This window comes from Plecotus auritus (assembly GCF_963455305.1).
Source record: "Plecotus auritus genome assembly, chromosome: 10".
NCBI classification, from domain to species: domain Eukaryota; kingdom Metazoa; phylum Chordata; class Mammalia; order Chiroptera; family Vespertilionidae; genus Plecotus; species Plecotus auritus.
Genome location: NC_137785.1, coordinates 33,425,924 through 33,444,983, shown reverse-complemented (window position 1 = coordinate 33,444,983; position 19,060 = coordinate 33,425,924). Strand labels below are relative to the sequence as shown.

General features: G+C 42.7%; 1 protein-coding gene across 1 annotated transcript; it reads right to left on the bottom strand.

Moving 5' to 3' along the window:
- Positions 1-8,138: 8,138 nt before the first annotated feature.
- On the bottom strand, positions 8,139-14,861 carry LOC308235687 (endogenous retrovirus group K member 9 Env polyprotein-like). Its single transcript, XM_080644720.1, has 3 exons — positions 14,757-14,861; positions 14,442-14,558; positions 8,139-10,452 (listed from the first exon to the last, which is right to left on the bottom strand). The coding sequence occupies exon 3, from the start codon at positions 10,449-10,451 to the stop codon at positions 8,625-8,627; it is 1,827 nt and encodes a 608-aa protein (XP_080500846.1). The 5' UTR covers position 10,452; positions 14,442-14,558; positions 14,757-14,861; the 3' UTR covers positions 8,139-8,624.
- Positions 14,862-19,060: the final 4,199 nt, after the last annotated feature.

The window sequence follows — 19,060 nt, the reverse complement described above, 5'->3', positions numbered from 1 at the left end:
CTTTCTTTTTCTTTTTTTTTTTTTCCCTCACCCTACGATTCTTTTTCCATTTACTTCTAGAGAGAGTGGAATGGTGGGAGGACGTAGAGACAAAGAGAAAGAGAGAGAGAGAGAAAGAGAAAGAGGGAGACAGAGAGAGAGAGAGAGAGAGAGAGAGAGAGAGAGAGAGAGAGAGAAGAGAGAAAAACAGAGAGAGGAAGAGAGAGGAAGAGAGAAAGAGAGAGAGCGAAACATCCACAAGAGAGAGACACATCTATGGGTTGCTTCCTTTATGTGCCCGGACATGGCCTTAGGATTAAACCTGCAACTGAGGTCTTTGCCCTTGACCATAATGGAACCAGAGACCATTCGCTCCTGGAGCCAAAGGTCTAACCACTGAGTTAACTGGCCAGTACAGTCTTTCTTAAAACACGGGAATCCAATGGAGACCTCTATAGGCTGATGTTGGCTTTCTAAAGATGGTTTATTGAGCTAGATTTATTGTAAATGTCATTATCTCAAATATTATTTCTTTTATTCCATATCCTGTCCCATTGTTGTGAATTTTGGCCAGATATTCTGAAATTCTGTGGATGCTTATCATCAATACTGCCTCAGTGTATGTCATTTTTCTCTGGAGTACTATCCTTGGGGTGTGTATACTAAAGTACCTTACATGGGAAACCATAAACATCCTACAAGACGCCATAGGCAGCAAAAGAGCAGACATATGTCGTCGCAATATCTTTACAGACACAGCCCCTAGGGCAAAGGAGACGAAGGAGAAAATAAACAAATGGGACTATATCAAAATAAAAAGCTTCTGCACAGCAAAAGAAACCATCAACAAAACAACCAGAAAGCCCACTGCATGGGAGAACATATTTGCCAATGATACTTCCGATAAGGTTTTAATCTCCAAAATTCACAGAGAACTCATACAACTTAACAAAAGGAAGATAAACGATCCAATAAAAAAAATGGTCAAAGGATCTAAATAGACACTTTTCGAAAGAGGACATACAGAAGGCCCAGAGACATATGAAAACATGCTCAAAGTCACTAATCATCCAAGAGATGCAAATCAAAACAACAATGAGATACCTTCTCACACCTGTCAGAATGGCTATCATCAACAAATCAACAAATGACAAGTGCTGGAAAGGATGTGGAGAAAAAGGAACCCTCCTGCACTGCTGATGGGAATGCAGACTGGTGCAGCCACTCTGGAGAACAGTATGGAATTTCCGGAAAAAGTCCAAAATGGAACTCCCATTTGACCCAGTAATCCCACTTCTAGGACTATATCCCAAGAAAACAGAAACACCAAACACAAAGGGTATATGCATCCCTATGTTCATAGCAGCACAATTTACAATAGCTAAGATTTGGAAACAGCCTAAGTGCCCATCAGCAGATGAGTGGATTAAAAAACTTTGGTACATCTACACAATGGAATACTATGCCGCTATTAAAAAGAAGGAACTTTTACCATTTGCAACAGCATGGATGGAACTGGAGGACATTAGGCTAAGAGAAATAAGCCAATCAGAGAAAGATTAATATCACATGATCTCACTCATATGTGGGATATAATGATCAACATAATTTGATGAACAAGAATAGATTGATCTAGAGACAAATGGTAGGGGAGGGGAGGTTAGAGAGCAACAAAAGGACTTACATGCATGCATATTAGCATAACCAATGGACACCGACACTGGGGCGGTGGGGTTTGCCAGGGCTGGGAATGGATGGGGGAGGGGGTCAATTGGGGAAAAAAGAGATATATGTAAAATTTTAGACAATAAGAAAATAAAATAAAGTACCTTACAGATACACTTTTAAGCAAAAGTGTCAGCCACTGGACTTTTTATTTGCATCAGTTCTGGAAAGTTCCCTCTGGTACAGGGGTACCAATTGGAAGGCAGCCCGAGGCTCAAGGCAAACTGTGAGGCCTCCTGCAGAGAAGGTCAACTCTGTCCACAGGGCCCACAGTTCAGCCATGAACCCACTTTCTGATCCTGGTTGTCCAAACCAACCACAGTGACTATCTTCAGCTTCCTGGTCAAAGAACATGCTAAACTGTGGGTTCCACCCCAGTAGGTGGCCTGTAGGAGACAGTTTATCAATGATTCTCTCTCATCATTGATGTTTCTATCTCTCTCTCCCTCTCTCTAACCTTTCTGAAATCAATAAAAACATTCTGAAATATATTTTTAAAATCAATAATATGTAAACAAAACTTTAAAGATATATTTAAAACTTGCCATTTCCCAATCATTTTACTAGTAGAGGCCCAGTACACGGCATTCGTGCACTTGCGGGGAGAGAGGTCCTTCAGCCTGGCCTGCGTCATCTCTAGTCTGGGACCCCTCAGGGGATGCCCTCTTAGCCCTGCTGCAGAGGCAGGAGAGGCTCCCACCACCACCCCTGCACTAGTCAGCAGTGAGCCCAGGTTCTGGTTGAGCAGCGCTCCCCCTGTGGAAGAGCACTGACCACCAAGGGGCAGCTCCTGCGTTGAGCGTCTGTCCCCTGGTGGTTAGTGCACATTATAGTGACCGGTCGTTCAGTTGTTTGGTAGATTTGCATATTAGGGTTTTATTATATAGGATTTTATTATAAACTAGAGGTCTGGTGCACAAAATGCATGCATGGGTAGGGTCCCTAGACCTGGCCAGCGATAAGGGCTGATCAGGGCCTTCCAGATAAAAGCAGGGGCCTTCCCTCATTCCACGCCGCCCCCCGGTGGTCAGCGCATTTCATAGCAAGCGATCAGTCTCCCAGTCAAACTCCCGTGGGGACAATTTGCATATTACGCTCATATATATATATATATATATATATATATATATATATATATACACACATATATATACATATATATATATATAGATAGATAGATGTTCTTCTTGAGGATACTGATTGCTACCTAATTAATATGTTGGAAATAAAATATGATGATTTGCTACTGAAATATCTTATCATGTCCTTGTTCAGTGCCATCATTTTGACAGTTTGAAACTAACCACAACGAGGGTATTTACATGAGGAAGTTAACAAAGATTGCAAACCTAGACATCACTCTATGTATTATTGAATGCTTAGACTTAGAAAATAGTGGTGGAGAATGTTAACAATGCATATAAAACCTGTGAGTATATGGTACACGTGGATTTAAATTGTACATAGGTTAAAAATTGAGAAAAACTATTTTCCTTACAGTGTTTAAAACACATAGTTCCATACAGCAAGAAGTCATTGAGTTATTGAGGAATGAGTGAAATTCAAATATATATCTTAGATTGTGAACTGTCCTCATATTGGTTAAAATAATAAATTATTTAAAAAATAAGCAAAATTTCTGAGCCAACATCTTAACAAAAAAGATAAAGACAATGTAAATAAATGTGTGAAAAATGTTCACCATCAAAAGTATTACAAAATAAAATGAAAACTAAAGCAAGGTCATATATAGACATTCCAGACCTACTATCTAAAAAGATTAATCATTGCATGTCCTTGCAGGGTTGAACAAAAACTGGATTTTTTATATGCTGGGCATGGGTGGGAAGGCAAAGTGCATGACAATTTTAAATCACAGTTCTGCATATGTTAAAATGTGAAACATTCACCTACACTGCAACAGTTTGATTAGTAAAGTACATATCTATGAAGATAACTGAACACAAATATTCCAAACAGATTTATTTATAACTAGTAGCCCTGCGCACAAATCCGTGTGCCAGTAGGCCGCTGCCACCCTCCTGTAGCTCCCCTGCCCCCCTCCTCCTTCCTCTCTCCACCCTTCATAGCTTGCTTTCCTGCCCCCTCCTGTTGCTCTCTGCCGCCCACTTGTAGTTTCCTCCCCCACCCTCCTGCAGATCCATGATCCGGTCGTTAGGCGAGGTAGGTCGTTATGACTCAGGGCGTAACTGATAATGAGCATATTCCTCTCTTATTATATAGGACTAGAGGCCCGGTGCATGAAATTCATGCACGGGGGGGGGGGTCCCCTCAACCCAACCTGCACCCTCTCCAAACCGGGACCCCTCATATTGGGCCTAAACCGGCAATCAAACATCCCTCTCACAATCCAGGACGACTGGCTCCTAACTGCTCATCTGCCTGCCTGCCTGATCACCCCTAACTTCCCCCCCTGCTGGCATGGTCACCCCCCTCTGTTGGCCTGATCGCCCCTCACTGCTCCCCCTTGCCAGCCTGGTTGCCCCTAACTGCCACCCCTGCGGACCTGGTTGACCCACGCAGCCTGCTGCTCAGTCGTTTGGTAGTCCCTCACTAATCCCTCTGCTGGCCTGGTTGCTCCATGCAGCCTGCTGCTAAGTCATCTGGTCATCCCTCACTAACGCCCCCGCCAGCCTGGATGCCCCACACAGCCTGTTCAGTCGTCGATTCTGTTGTTTTGGATGCAACGGTCGCTTAGCCTTTTATATATATAGATAACCCAAACCTGGAAATAATCAATTTCATAGATCAATGGATGAAGTTGTTATCCATAGAATGCAATACTACTTAGCAATAAAACAAATTCAATATTCACATAAGCTTTTGTGTTTAATCTCAAAATACCTGTGTAGCCCTGACTGGTTTGGCTGAGTGGATAGAGTGTCGCCCTGCAGACTGAAGGGTTTTGGGTCCAATTCCAGTAAAGGGCTCATGCCCAGGTTGAGGGCTTGATCCGCAGTAGGGGGCATGCACGAGGCAACTGATCAATGATTCTCTCTCATCATTGATGTTTCTATCTCTCCCCCCGACCTCTCTCTCCCTTCCTCTCTGAAAACCAATAAAATATATTTTAAAAATGTATCTGTGTAGCATTATGAAAACCAGTGTTTCTTAAAAAGTACACACCTTATAGCACATATTAAATTATGAAGAATATGAACTAATTTAATGTAAAGGATGGAAAATGAATGATTGCATGGAAGACTGGGAAAGTCAGAAAGAGAGATTATAAAAGGGCAGGAGGAAAATGAAGAATGTGGGAAATGTAGGTTTAGAGTTGTTGGTATGGAAAATAATAACTAACAAATAAAAATACAGGAATAAACTCTGCTTTCACCTTGTGCCTCAGTTGGGTGGGTGTCTTCCAGTGAACTAAAAGGTCCCTGGTGAATTCCAGGTCAGTGCACAGACCTGCCTGGGTTCCCAGTAAGAGATGTGCAGGATGGAGCTCATGGATGTTTATCTCTCCTTCCTCTCTTACTAAGTAAAATAAAATAAAGGTATTTTAAAAAATATTGTTTTAAAAAGAACAAGAGATGTGTTTTGTGTACATACAACTGAAAGCCTACTTTTGCCACACCTTGTATATAGTGACAGATAAGATTATTTCACATGTGATGGATTCATGGCTTTAGTGCACTTTCTTGCATGTCAGTTATTATATCCTAGGAGGGACATCATTACCTCAGTGGCAGCAAATATTGGCAAGCAGTGAAGATTGTGCCATAGGAATCAACAGGAATGCTGACCGGTTACAAAAGACACATCCGGGGACTGATTACAGGATTATCCTTCCTCTAGCTTTGAGTTCTTATAAAATGAGAAATGACGTTGAGGTGAACATGCTAGAGAGGCCACGGGAATCCACAAAACCATTAAATTATTTTCCCTGCCAATGACTTCAGCTTCAGGAAATAGTTATGGAGGTCCTGAGAATGTCTGTTCACAAAGGTCCCACAAGCCACACACCCTGAAACATTTGTGGATTTATGTTCAGATGAGGCATTTCTTCATCTAATGTCCTGCAGTCTCTCCTATCACTATGAAAAGAGTTTCAGTCTCAATAGTAGTTTAACCTCAGAGTCTTACAACAAATGCCAGCAACCCATGTAATTTTGTACTTCATGGCACGTGGCTCCTTTGCAATATGTGGGGAGGAGTTTTCCTCATCATTGCTGAGACTTATGTAATACATACTGTGAACAGAGAACATAATTCATATTGTTCACAGAAGCACAGTAAAAGGCCTTCCTTTCAGGGTGACCATTGACCTCATAAACAAGGTACCAGGCTCCAAATTAAAACCACAAAGTCATGCAGCCTTTCTTTCACGGCCTTGAGCAGCAATGAAAAATAAGCCCATTTTGGACAAAGTGTGATTTTCTACCAGCATGCTCTTCCTTCAGAAGCACAGAAAGTTTGATGGCCCCATAATATCTGTTCACATCTACATGCTGACAGATTACAACTCTGCTTGCAAATCATCCCAGGCAGTGAATAGAGAAAACACAATTAAAGATACAAAAGAAAAAACTCCTTTACAAAAATATCATAAACCAGAGCCATGTACAGCAAGCCAATTTCACATTGGTGAAATAGAACCTAAGCCAATCATCATACCATAATATGAGAACCACAATGTCTCTGAAAGAGGTACCACTTCTTAGCTGACTATAGGTGTTCTGGGCAAACCCAGGGTCAGGCCCATTTTCTAGTCAGAGAGAAAGGAATGAAGATTCTGCCAAGAGTTCAGAATATTCAGAATTTTTTCAAGCACAAGTGAGCATGCAGGGTTTGTGACTGATTCACACTGTTCAGGTGAGCCAGGTGGTGGAGGTGAAATCACTCCAGCCACAAGCACTCATAGTGACATCAATGGCCTGGTCAGGATCATAAGTGCAAGCACCTCCTTAAAGTCTCACTTGTATCTGAAAGTTATGAGGAATCTAGCAGGGTGTATGTCCTGATAAAAGGGCTTTATATTAAGGTAAATGTGTATCACGGATTCTCCTTCATTGTTGTTATTCTCAGTAAAACAAATAAAATTCCCTGCGCATTTAAGGCTCTTCTCCAGTGTGAACTCTCAGGTGTCTAGTAAGGTTATTTTTGGCTAAAAGACTTCCTACAATCAGTACATTCAAAAGGCTTTATCCTAATGTGCACTCTCTGATGTTGAATGAGTGCATAGATATGCCAGAATGACTTTCTATAGCAAGCATGTCAAACTCGCAGCCCACAACGAATATTTTTGTGGCCCAGCCAATATAACGGTATGTAAGAAATGTTTTAATAAAAAATTCATAACTTAATTTTTACAATATTCTGTTATACATAATTATTAATAACGAACTACAATGTTCGCTAAGGACTGATGACTATAATTGTGTTACATTCATTTCCCTTACGGGCAGGCACACCATTTCTCTCCATTAATACTAGCAGCGAATATTTTAGCAGCCGATTGCCATGCCATTAGTCATAGAATGACTTGATGGTGTGCACAACAGGAAATATTTCACTTTCAGAAAACAAGAAAAAATAGGTTTATTTGCACTACACTTATTAATTCGTGCAGTTATTCAATGTCTGTTAAGTTAATGTTCAAGAAAAAATATTAAATTTTTATTAAAATGTTCTATTATTTTATGTTAACAATTACTCATTTATTTCAGCCCTTCGTATTCAGCATGTCTCTATAGAAATAAACCTACGTTTCTATGAAAATTGAAGATTTTGGCTTTTTGCGGCCCACACACACTTAAACCTTGTTTATTTGGCCCATCTTAGCCTTTGACTTTGACATGCTTGTTCTATAGTCATTACCCTCATATGGCTTTTCTCCTGTGTGAACTCTTTTGTGTATAAGAAGGTGACTCTTTTGCCTAAAAGAATTCGCACATTCACTACACTCATAACGTTTTTCTCCAGTGTGAACTAACTCTCTGGTGTTATGTGAGGTTACCACTTTGACTGAAGAACTTCCCACAATCACTACACTCATATGGATTTCCTCCAGTGTGAACTCTCTGGTGTTTAATGAGGTTAGACATGTATCTGAAGAACTTCCCACAATCACTACACTCATATGGATTTTCTCCAGTGTGAACTCTATGGTGCCTAATGAAGTCAGACCTGGGACTGAAGGACTTCCCACAGTCACTACACTCATACCATGTTTCTCTAATGTGAACTCTATTATGTTTAATGAGAGCAGCGCTTTAACTAAAGACCTTCCCACAATCAGTACACTCATAGGGCTTTTCTCCAGTGTGAACTCTCCCATGTTGAAGGTGGTTAAAGATTTGTCTAAACACCTTCCCACCTTTAGTATACTTGCCGGAGCCTGCCGGCATCAGTCGAACAGTACCTGCAAGGGGGGGAGAGGATGAGAAAAGACAGACAGAAAACAGAATGGGATCGGGAGGACTGTAGCACTTCCCGCTTACAGTCCCGAGTTTATTTCTCACCATACATTTATACAGGGTCAGTTACATTCCATACAATACATCATTCCTATTATGTGGTAAACATAATTATACCCCTTTGTTTCAGGTTTCCTACTGACCTTTACACAAAGCTCCTTATCTTGGCTAAGATTCCAATGGCTATACCTGCACATACACCTCCGGCGCCACCTAAGTTCCTTTCCATGAGATAGTCTAGCTATGCTTCTTGCTTAAGGACAATTACGCTTATAAATCAACTGTGCTTGAAGATTAACTAAGCTCTAGGGGGCAGAATGTGTGATTACTAAACTATTGTGCTAAAGGGTCTCTAAGCCTAAAAGGGGGGCAGGATGTATGACTAACCTTGGGAACAGGCAGGCCACTTTGTGAAACCTGCCCTCTCAGGACTTTGTCAACTGAGGTCGCTCCCAACAATTCCCCCCTCCTTAAAAATTAAGTAGGTTGGGCTTTTAATTTTAGTTCATGTAGCCCAGTGCGCAGTGCAAGAATGCCTTTACCTACTCTACGCATTAAGATAGGAAATAAACAAAACAGTATCAGAACTAAACCTCCTAATCCAGAAATTCCTAGAGCTAAATGCTGAAAATCTCCTACAGAGGGAACAATCTTAAGAAATTGATCAAGAAAATTTCTAGCAGTATCACTGGCATCAAAACGCAAGGGTCCTGCTTCTTGCAAAACTTGAATCTCTTTATGCAAAGCTAATAAGTCTAAAGAATCATCCGCACTATGCCATATGCCTTCTAAGTGGTTCTTCACTCTATTCCAGGTATGCACACTCTTATTATATTTCTTAGAAGTAACACAGATCCAACTATAATCTGCGTGACAGTCCAATCTAGATCTTATTTGGAGACTCTGTACCTTTTCTCCTAGGTACAGTACCATGTCATGTAAAGCATTCAGTTTCTCCTCTATTTTCCTATCAATATTTTCCTGAGTGCCCAATGCCTGGGAGACATTTTTTGACAAGTTATTAACAAAATGCGCTGTTTGTACTTGCTGAGTTAATGCCACTGCCGCTGCAGTAGCAGAGGCAATCAAGGTGATGAGGGCTGTGATACCTGCTATCAGTAAGCCAATGAATCTCCTTGGCCTGGATAGTGCCCCTGTGATCTCGTGCCAAACCTGTAACCCCTTGTCTGAATACCAGGGGCCCGTAAGATTGACAGGCACCATTACAAAGGATGGTTGGTGTACTACAGCAACTTGTTTCCCATTTTCTAAATTCTTGACACAGTTGGTCAAATTGCATTGGACACACTGCAACTGGTATCTATTTCCAGAAAATGTGACATTAATCCTTCCTACTAATAGAGCATAAGGTTCAGGCACACAGGCAATGACAGGCCTTTTTTCAGGCAGATTAGTATAAAGTAATGACTCTGGTCTAATGCGAGAGATGTCCTTATTATCTTTCTGAACCAGAGGAGTACCCATACTTGCTCCTAATTTCCATAACCCATATTGGAATTTCCCATTACTTAATCCCCATATTCCCTTATACATTCCCAGTTCTAAGGAGTCTGTCCTATTGGGTTGAGACCAGTCATAAATGGAGAAATTAGTTCCTGGGAGTACATACTGTACTGCCTGAGTACCATGACAGCGTTTCCATGGCACAGCGTACTTGGCAGTCAGGGATTCTTTTTCACAAGGGGGCAAGTCCTGGGGTGGAGTGATGTTGATTACCTTTCCCTTTTTCCCGCTCAGTCCTTTAAGAAACACTGTCCAGCCAGGAGATGCCATTGCTACAGAGTCCATTTGTAGACATCCCGTTACATCACCCTCTAATGACAAACAAATAGGCATTCCATTCCCTTGTCCAAAATAGTCAAAACCCACATGTAGTTCTGGTCTTATATGTCCATTAGAAGGTATCCCCAGGGTGTGAGTGTCATTCACATATACCGGAACTGACGGTCCGCCCCATTCAGCTGGATGAAGTAAAGGAGGGTCAGGAACGTAGGCCCAGTGGATGTCTCCTCGGACGCTCGGTACTTGGCAGCTTAGGACAGCCATCATTGCCAGGAACATTGAGACTCCTGTCTTTGGAGTAGAAGTCTGTATCAGCGTCTGTTCTGCTTCAACCGCCAACTTCTTCATCTGTCCCCAGGTGGGCACCGCTGCTGTCCGTGTTGTCTGAGCCAGGTTGTAGGGTTGCTCTTGGAGAGTCAGTTGTCGAACTCCCTTGACCAGCTCGCCCATCTCCTGCGAAGCGCACAAGCCTCTCCGGAAGCCACCTTGCACTTTCGGCATCCTGGGGAAAAACACAAACATGCCCTCGTCCCCAAATGAGCACGGGGTCTGGTCCATGCCATTGTCCGGTTAAAGGGTCCTTCCACCTGACCTGAGCATAGGTGGATGCAGTTCCTGTATTCCAGAAACGCTGTGCAGCTGATCGCCCATGCACATCCAAAATTAAAAAATTAAGAATAAATAGAGTATGATGTAATAAGTTCTGTGGTGTCAGGGGATATAACTCCCCCCTTTTTATTTTTTGTAATTGTATCTTTAGAGTGCTATGAGCTCTTTCTACTATCCCCTGTCCTTGGGGATTGTATGGAATTCCTGTTTTATGGGTAATATTTAGCTTCTGGCAAAACTGTTGAAAACTTTTTCCAGTATAGCCTGTGCCATTGTCAGTTTTAATACATTTTGGCTGTCCCATAACTGCAAAACACTTTAAACAGTGGGCTATACAGTGCTTACTTGCTTCACCAGTCTGAGATGTAGCCATAATAAAGCCAGAAAAAGTATCTACAGTGACATGTACATACTTTACCTGCCCAAAACTGGAGATATGAGTCACATCCATTTGCCACAAATGATTAGCTTTTAGTCCCCTTGGGTTAACCCCATAATGAGGCACTGATTGAGTAGTAGGACAATTTGTACATTGTTTTACTATTTGTCTGGCAGCTTCCCTGGTAATTTTAAATTGCTGCCTGAGACTATTACTATTTTGATGATGCAGCGCGTGAGATTGCTCAGCCAATTGTTCCTGGGTATATAATATTATTCTAGTTGCAATGTCTACCTGTTCATTCCCTTTTGATAATGGTCCAGGCAGTCCAGTATGAGCTCTGAGATGACCAAAGAAACATGGCTGGATGCGCTGCTGTAGGGCGCGTTGTATGTCTCTAAACATACTTTGTACTATGGAATTAGTTGTCCCAATAAAGGGAACAGTTTCAATTACTTCCATTGCTTTTATTACATACTGACTGTCTGAATACAGGTTAAATGCTTGATTTGGAACACATTGTAATACTGCTAAGATGGCACACAGTTCTACTACCTGCGCAGATGTATAGGTAGTTTGAAAAGTTCTTACTTTACCCTGAATACTGTAGGCTGCATTACCATTAGATGAACCATCAGTAAAAATTAACAAAGCCTCTGTAATAGGTTCTTTTTGTACTATTTTGGGAAATACAAAAGCATGCTGGCTTGCAAACTGCAAAAGTTTATTGTGAGGGTAATGATTATCTGTTTGACCAGGGTAATTAGCCATAGCCACTCCCCAGTTGTCACTATGTTGTAACAACCAATCTACTTGCTGTTTAGAGTAAGGAAGACAGATATAAGGCGGCTCACGTCCAATTAATTTGCAAGCTTCAGTCCTTACCATGTGGATAAGAGTAGCTACTTGATCATAGTAAGGTGTAAGTACTTTTGCAGGCGATACAGGCAGGTGAATCCATAATAAAGGACCTTCCTGCCATAATACTGCCGTGGGGGTGTGTTGAGTAGCAAGAATGTAAGCTCCCCATGGCTGAGAATAGTCTAAATATGAAACCTGCTGTTGACCAATAGCTGTTTCTACTATCTGTAAAGCCTGTCTGGCTTCTTCTGATAGCTCTCTGGGAGAGTTAGGATTAGAATCTCCCTTGAGGACTTCAAAAAGAGGCTTAAGTTGTCCTGTGGTGATTTTAAGATAAGGCCTTAGCCAATTAATGTCTCCTAGCAGTTTCTGAAAATCATTAAGTGTTTTTAACCCATCCTTTCTTAGCTGTATTTTCTGAGGGGTAATACAATTCTGATGTAAAGTATATCCCAAGTAAGAGAAAGGAGACTGTCTCTGTACTTTCTCAGGGGCAATGACCAGTCCCTTTTCTTTAAGCCCTTCTTGTAGTTGAGCATATGCAGCTAGCAATATGCCTTCATTCTGATAAGCTAACAGAATATCATCCATATAATGTATAATATAAACTTGAGGAAATTTCTTTCTAGTACTAATAAGAGCTTGAGCAACAAACTTTTGACATAACATGGGACTATTGGCCATCCCTTGAGGGAGAACTAGCCAATGATATCTCCTCATAGGTTCCTGAAAATTAGTGGATGGTATACTAAAAGCAAATCTTTTACAATCTTGAGGTGCTAGGGGAATAGTATAAAAACAGTCCTTAAGATCAAGAATTATTTTGTAAGTACCTGCTGGAATGGCAGAAGGTGAGGGAAGTCCTGGTTGTAAGGCTCCCATAAGTTCCATTGTCTCATTAACCTTTTTTCCTAAAAGGTCTTATCGCAGCCTGGCAGGCCGTGTTAGCATTCTCAAATGCCAGTTGTTTTACCAGTAACATTCCTGATTCTCCATCACCAATGAGCCGTCCTGCTGTTTGCAGCAGGCGGGATACAAAATCCTGAAAAGGCTCATCAGGTCCTTGCCTGATTTTAGATAAATCTTCTGTTTGCCTTCCTGTAGAAGGCAATTTTCTCCATGCCTTAGTGGCAGCTGTATTGACCTGAGCATAAGCCCCAGGAGGATACTGAAGTTGGTTGTTCAGTCCTCCATAAGGTCCTTCTCCTGCTAGCATCTCAAAAGTAAAAGGAATATTTTGGCCTCTGTTTATTTCTGCTGTAGCTTGACACTGTTCTATAAATTCTGATTTCCACAACAGATAATCTCCTCCTCCCAAGCAAGCTCTTGCCATGTTCTTCCAATCATTAGGAGGCAGAGCATCCGTAGCTAAAGTGTCCAGCAGCGCCTCAGTAAAAGGTGCTGTTGGCCCATACTGGGAACAAGCTACTTTAAGTTCTTTTAGTTGTTTAAATGGAATGGGAGAGTGATATCTCTGCATTTGTCCCTGATCATCTGGCCGTTCCAGTATGGGAAATGCCGTATGAAATCCTCCTGTGTCCTCATCCTTTTCTGCTGCCCTCTGTAACGTCTGCTGCAGAGGGGAATTTAAACCTAGCTTGCTAGGTCCCCAGGATAGCTCTTTATTTTCTGACGGAGGGACCCGTATTGGGCACGGTTCCCCTTCATCCAGTTTTTCTACTTTTAGGACGGAGGGCTCCTGAGGCGTTCCTCTGCCAGAGGAAGGCGTAGAACATCTACTATGCAGTTTAATTGTTTTTTCCTCAGGTGGTGACATTAGCTCACAATTCTTTAGCTTGGAGGCCAGTCGTAACAGTTCTTCCTTAATTCCTCTAAGTCCCTCTTTCATTTCTACCTCTTCTCCCAATTTCTCTGAACAGTTTAGCCGTGTTAATTCCCTTTTTATCTCAGCTAATTCCTCCTCCATTTTCTCCATACGACTGGGGGCTGGTTCAGTTACTGTTGCCAACACCCTCTGAAAGAAGAGCCAACCGTTATCATTATCATGATAATGAGCGGCTGCATCTTCTAAAGCCTCTTCTTCCTCAGGAGGAAGAAGATCCCAAGGCTCGTCCTCATACGGGTTTTCCTCTTTCTGTGCTAGCAGCACTTCCTGCTCTTTATTCTCTGATTTTAAGTGAGGGTTTTCAGACAGCGGCCGTTCTAGCGGTGCTGAAGGCTCAGGAGATTTATTAAACCCCTCAGGAAGGGATAACTTTTCTAGGCTGGGGCAAGAAAGGTTCTTGTCTTTTAAAGACAGCCTCTCTAGACTAGGACATGATGGACTTCTTTGCCTCATTCCCTCATTCCACCTTTTCCCTTCATGGCGGGGGTCAAGACAATCCCGAATAAGATTCCACAAAGAAAATGTATCCACAGGCACCTTCTTCGGGCCATGAGCAGAATAATAATCTTGTATTCTTTTTCCAACCCTAATCCAAGTCTCAAGATTCACAGTCCCTTCTTCTGGAAACCAAGGACAAACTTCTACCACAAAAGCCAGAAAGCGCTCAAGCTGTTTATGCCCTACCCTAGTTCCCCGAGCGCAAAGCATATTTTTAAGCACATGTACAAACAACTCTTTACTATTACTTTGTCCCATAATTTATCTCTCCCGACTATAAACTCACTGCTCCACTTACCTTACTCGGTGCACCTTCTTCTTAAATTGCAGTGTCCTTCTCCGTTTCCCCCTATATCAGGTCTCCTGTTCGGGCGCCAGAAAATGCCGGAGCCTGCCGGCATCAGTCGAACAGTACCTGCAAGGGGGGGAGAGGATGAGAAAAGACAGACAGAAAACAGAATGGGATCGGGAGGACTGTAGCACTTCCCGCTTACAGTCCCGAGTTTATTTCTCACCATACATTTATACAGGGTCAGTTACATTCCATACAATACATCATTCCTATTATGTGGTAAACATAATTATACCCCTTTGTTTCAGGTTTCCTACTGACCTTTACACAAAGCTCCTTATCTTGGCTAAGATTCCAATGGCTATACCTGCACATACACCTCCGGCGCCACCTAAGTTCCTTTCCATGAGATAGTCTAGCTATGCTTCTTGCTTAAGGACAATTACGCTTATAAATCAACTGTGCTTGAAGATTAACTAAGCTCTAGGGGGCAGAATGTGTGATTACTAAACTATTGTGCTAAAGGGTCTCTAAGCCTAAAAGGGGGGCAGGATGTATGACTAACCTTGGGAACAGGCAGGCCACTTTGTGAAACCTGCCCTCTCAGGACTTTGTCAACTGAGGTCGCTCCCAACATATACTCATAAATCATATCTCCAGAGCAGAGACCTTTCTGATAAACAACTTTCTGTTTCTGGCTGGCAGCTGTTTCACATCCAACCCACTGGTGATGTCTTTTTCCACTGAGAAATTCCTGTGAAATCTCATTGTTACTGTGTGGCTCCTCAGTATTAAGAGTGGCCTGGTACTGGAGAAGCCCTCAGATGGCTGGGGAGTCTTCCCCAACTTCTGTACTAGCTGCAGACACCCCGGATAAGTAGAAGCAACGACTGGTCACAAGTGAGTCACTCTCCATATCTTCGTTCCAGGGGTTCTCACCACTGGCATCCTTCTGTTGCTGGTGAGGGTTTGCACTGAAACACAAGTCTCTCACACATGCATCATTTAAGAACACATTCTTCTCAGTATACCACTTGTAACTCAGTCAGGGGCAAAATATCTTTTAACACGGAGAAACATGGATTACGAAGATGGGTCCCCTGGGTGACTGGAGCTGTCTTGGAAACCCTGACCTGAGAATCTCCTACAGATACACTGTGCTCAGAATAGGCTTCCACATCATCCATTTTATGCCAACAACCCAAAAACAGAGAAATGATGAGGAAATGAATGTTGACTCTGGTGACAGGGGGAAGTCCCAGTATAAAAGTGTGTTGCACATAATGAAAGACCTGAAAGATGGATTAATAAAAGGCCACTGTGAAGTTCTTGATCACTGAAAATCACAAAACAAGGGAGACTTCAACAGAAATAGAGCAAAAACATGGCAAGCGCCACGTGGAAGAGAAGCAGAATGTCCAGCTCATTCTGCTGCTAACAGCATTCAGTAGATATTTTCTGCTGGTGACATGGACAAGCTGTGCGGAAGGTTGGTTCACCTCATTCCAAGTAAAATTCAATACACAAGTACCTGGTGTTTGAGGGGTATTTAAGCATGTGTGTGCTCCTCATAACACTTGCATAGGTCCATGTTGTAGTATACTTCAGAAAGAGATGTGCAGAGGAATAGGTGATGTAAAAAGGACACAAAGGCGAAGATAGACAAAGCTAGGAAGTCACCGATAAAATGACGAGTCAGCAAAGTGTCAAGTATGGAAAAGGAAAGGTATAAATGAGGTATGGCCATTGGAACCTACACCGTTAGACAGGAGCAGGTTCCTGGTACAATCTGAACACCATTCTTATGTCAGACCTCCCTCCATTGCCACACCGCACTTCCAGGCATCTTTTGAGACCATCTTGTATGTTCACCCTGGAGAAACCCAGGGTTCTCCCTGCACCTCCTTCTCTAGAAATATGTACAAACTAAATATTCTGAGTATCAATGAAAGACAACAGAGGTGAACAAGCCATCACTTGCCCATAACAATTTAGCTTGCAATAGTATTCAGAGAAGGTTATATTACAAACAATAATTGAAGGAGCGTCTCACAAGAACAGCCCCTGGTTCATGTATAGAAAGATGATACCTGGCACAGGCATTCACCAAGGTCCTTATCTACAGGAAAGGTGCAGAAGGGGAAGCCATGGATCTGGATATAGTCACCCTCCCTGGGAGAGGAAGAGCAGGTGGGACCCATTAAGCTGTCTGTAAGACTGCTGACACCCAGACACTTCCTGCAGTTTCTGATGCAACTGGTGTTAGGGAGGTTTATGTAGTCTATTGTTCAGGACTTTCTGCAGAGCTCAGCACTGGCAGCCACAGCCCATTTGACAAGACAGTGGGGGAAATTAGCAGAGCACATGGTCTGGCTTTGAGAGAGAGAGAGAGTGCTATGTCTAGAGAATAAATAAAGAGTGGGCATCACTTCAGGACACTAGGAGAAATGTGAAGGTCTTAGCTACGAATGATTCAAGTGCTAACACTTTCAGAATCACATCGCAGTACAGACGTCTCTGAGACTCATCAAGGAGCCCCCACTCCTCCATAGAGAAGGCAATGGCCACACTCTCAAAGTTCATATTCTGTCATAATGGGGACAGTATATCCCATGATAATATTCTCTCTTGAGATGCCAAGTTTGTCATACTCCCCACCCTGCACATCCATCTGCTCCCTTTACTCCCCACATCAGAGAAGATAGCAAGCCTTGGTCCCATTAAAGTCAATCTCTCCTTATTTTCCTACTGATGCTGTGTCTTCCCACAATAATAAAGGCAGTTGAGCAGATAGACCATACGTGTGCTCTTGGCCTCAAATGTGAGTCACATTGCCCCTTTTCATAACAGTGGGTGTCAGGAACATAGGGTAGGAAGAGATGTTGCACATAAAGGAAATGTGATGGATTTGACACTGGTCTTGTCAGGCAATACCCAATGTTGTCATCCAAATTGTCCCTCCAAGACACCAAAAATCATGCTAATGCAAATTACACTTCCAAGGCCAATTTCAGTTTGCTGAGGCCATCACTTTGCATTGCCTGCTGCCCATAGTTCTTTGATCCACACTTGTCTCAAACAGCTTCATTCCCAAAGGCACAATTTCACTGGTAACACAAATAAGCCATGACAAGGACAGGGTGTATCCTAATCAGCTTCTTTTCCTACATTCCAATTCACCACCTCTGTAATATATTTCCCTCTCAACCTTCTCTCTTCTCCTTTCCCCATGCCAGTGGAGATTTTCAAGTGCAGGTGACACTGATGTATACTATCTCATTCGTATTGTTTACTGGGTCAGCCCTCAATAAGAAATGGCAGGTGGGCACATATATGGCACCTAAGCTCTGGATGTAGCACCACAGCAACCCATCTTGTTAGAAATTACCCTAAAATTTCCCATATCATATCATAAAGACATAATCAGAAATGGACTCCCTTTTCATTCACTCACACTAGTATGTCAATGTTAATGCCCTGCCACCATGAATTCACACTCCCTCTTCAAGTGAACATCACTCTTTACCACACCTCTCTAACACCTGCACTCCCTCAGCCCCGGCCCCCAAAGTCCTCTCCTTGGCCTCTTACTTATTACTCAGCATGTGTTGTACACAGAATGCTTGCCAATGTCTCTCACTTAACTGCCGCTCAAATCCCAACCCCGATGGCCCTCTGCACCATGCCCAGTGAGTCTCACAGATGACCACTCAAGCCTCTAAGCTAATCCACAAACTGATGTAACTCCCCATACAGGCCACACCAAGTGTCACAACAACATCCTGGTGAGTGTTAGAGAAGTTAATATGCGCCAGCCCTAGTCTCATCTTGTTTGAAAAACTCTTCACCCTCCACTTAATCTCACATCCACTCATCTTTTAAAGGCCTTGGCGACTCCAAAATGATTATTTCTCCCAGACACTCTACACGACAACTTCTGTCCCTATGCTGTGTTGTGATACCACCTCCCACAAAGAGTGGCTCCAGCAGGAAAGCTAGTCCTCAAGCTCACACTATCCCTTCTGAGATACCACTACCATTACCAACCTGACCATGATTTCCTATATTAAAGTGATCAATCTGCAGTCCTGGCTGATGTGTCTCAGTTGATTGAGCATAGACTCATGCACTGGGGAGGTCACATGCCTTGGTTGTGGGCTGGATCCACAATAGGGGTTGTGCAGGTGTCAACCAATCCTTGTTTCTTGCTCATCACTGTTTCTCTGTCTCTCCTTCTCCCTTCCTTTCTACCATACACACACACACACACACACACACACACACACACACACATAAATATATTTAAAAAACATACCTGCCGCTTCCTGAATCCACTCACTCTGCACTCCAAGCCTTTGCACATTCTGGATCCCAGGCCCTGGAGGACCTCCCACTCATTACACTGGTTGCCAGAAACAAGGTCCACTTCATGAAGCCCTAGTCGTGGTCTTAGGAATCTGGGCCTAGTGTCTATTCAAAGTACCCAGGTCCAAGGGCTACAAGAGTGGCTGGACAGTCCCAGGACACCACTCTCTCAGAGGCCACAAGTGTGTGAGGCCCTGAAATAAGCTCCAGAAACCCATACACCTAATCGATTCTGCATTTGCAGGAATTTGTGGAATGAA

Coding starts and splice junctions, on each gene's coding strand:
- LOC308235687 (XM_080644720.1), bottom strand. CDS start 10,451: ATGCCGAAAGTGCAAGGTGGCTTCCGGAGAGGCTTGTGCGCTTCGCAG.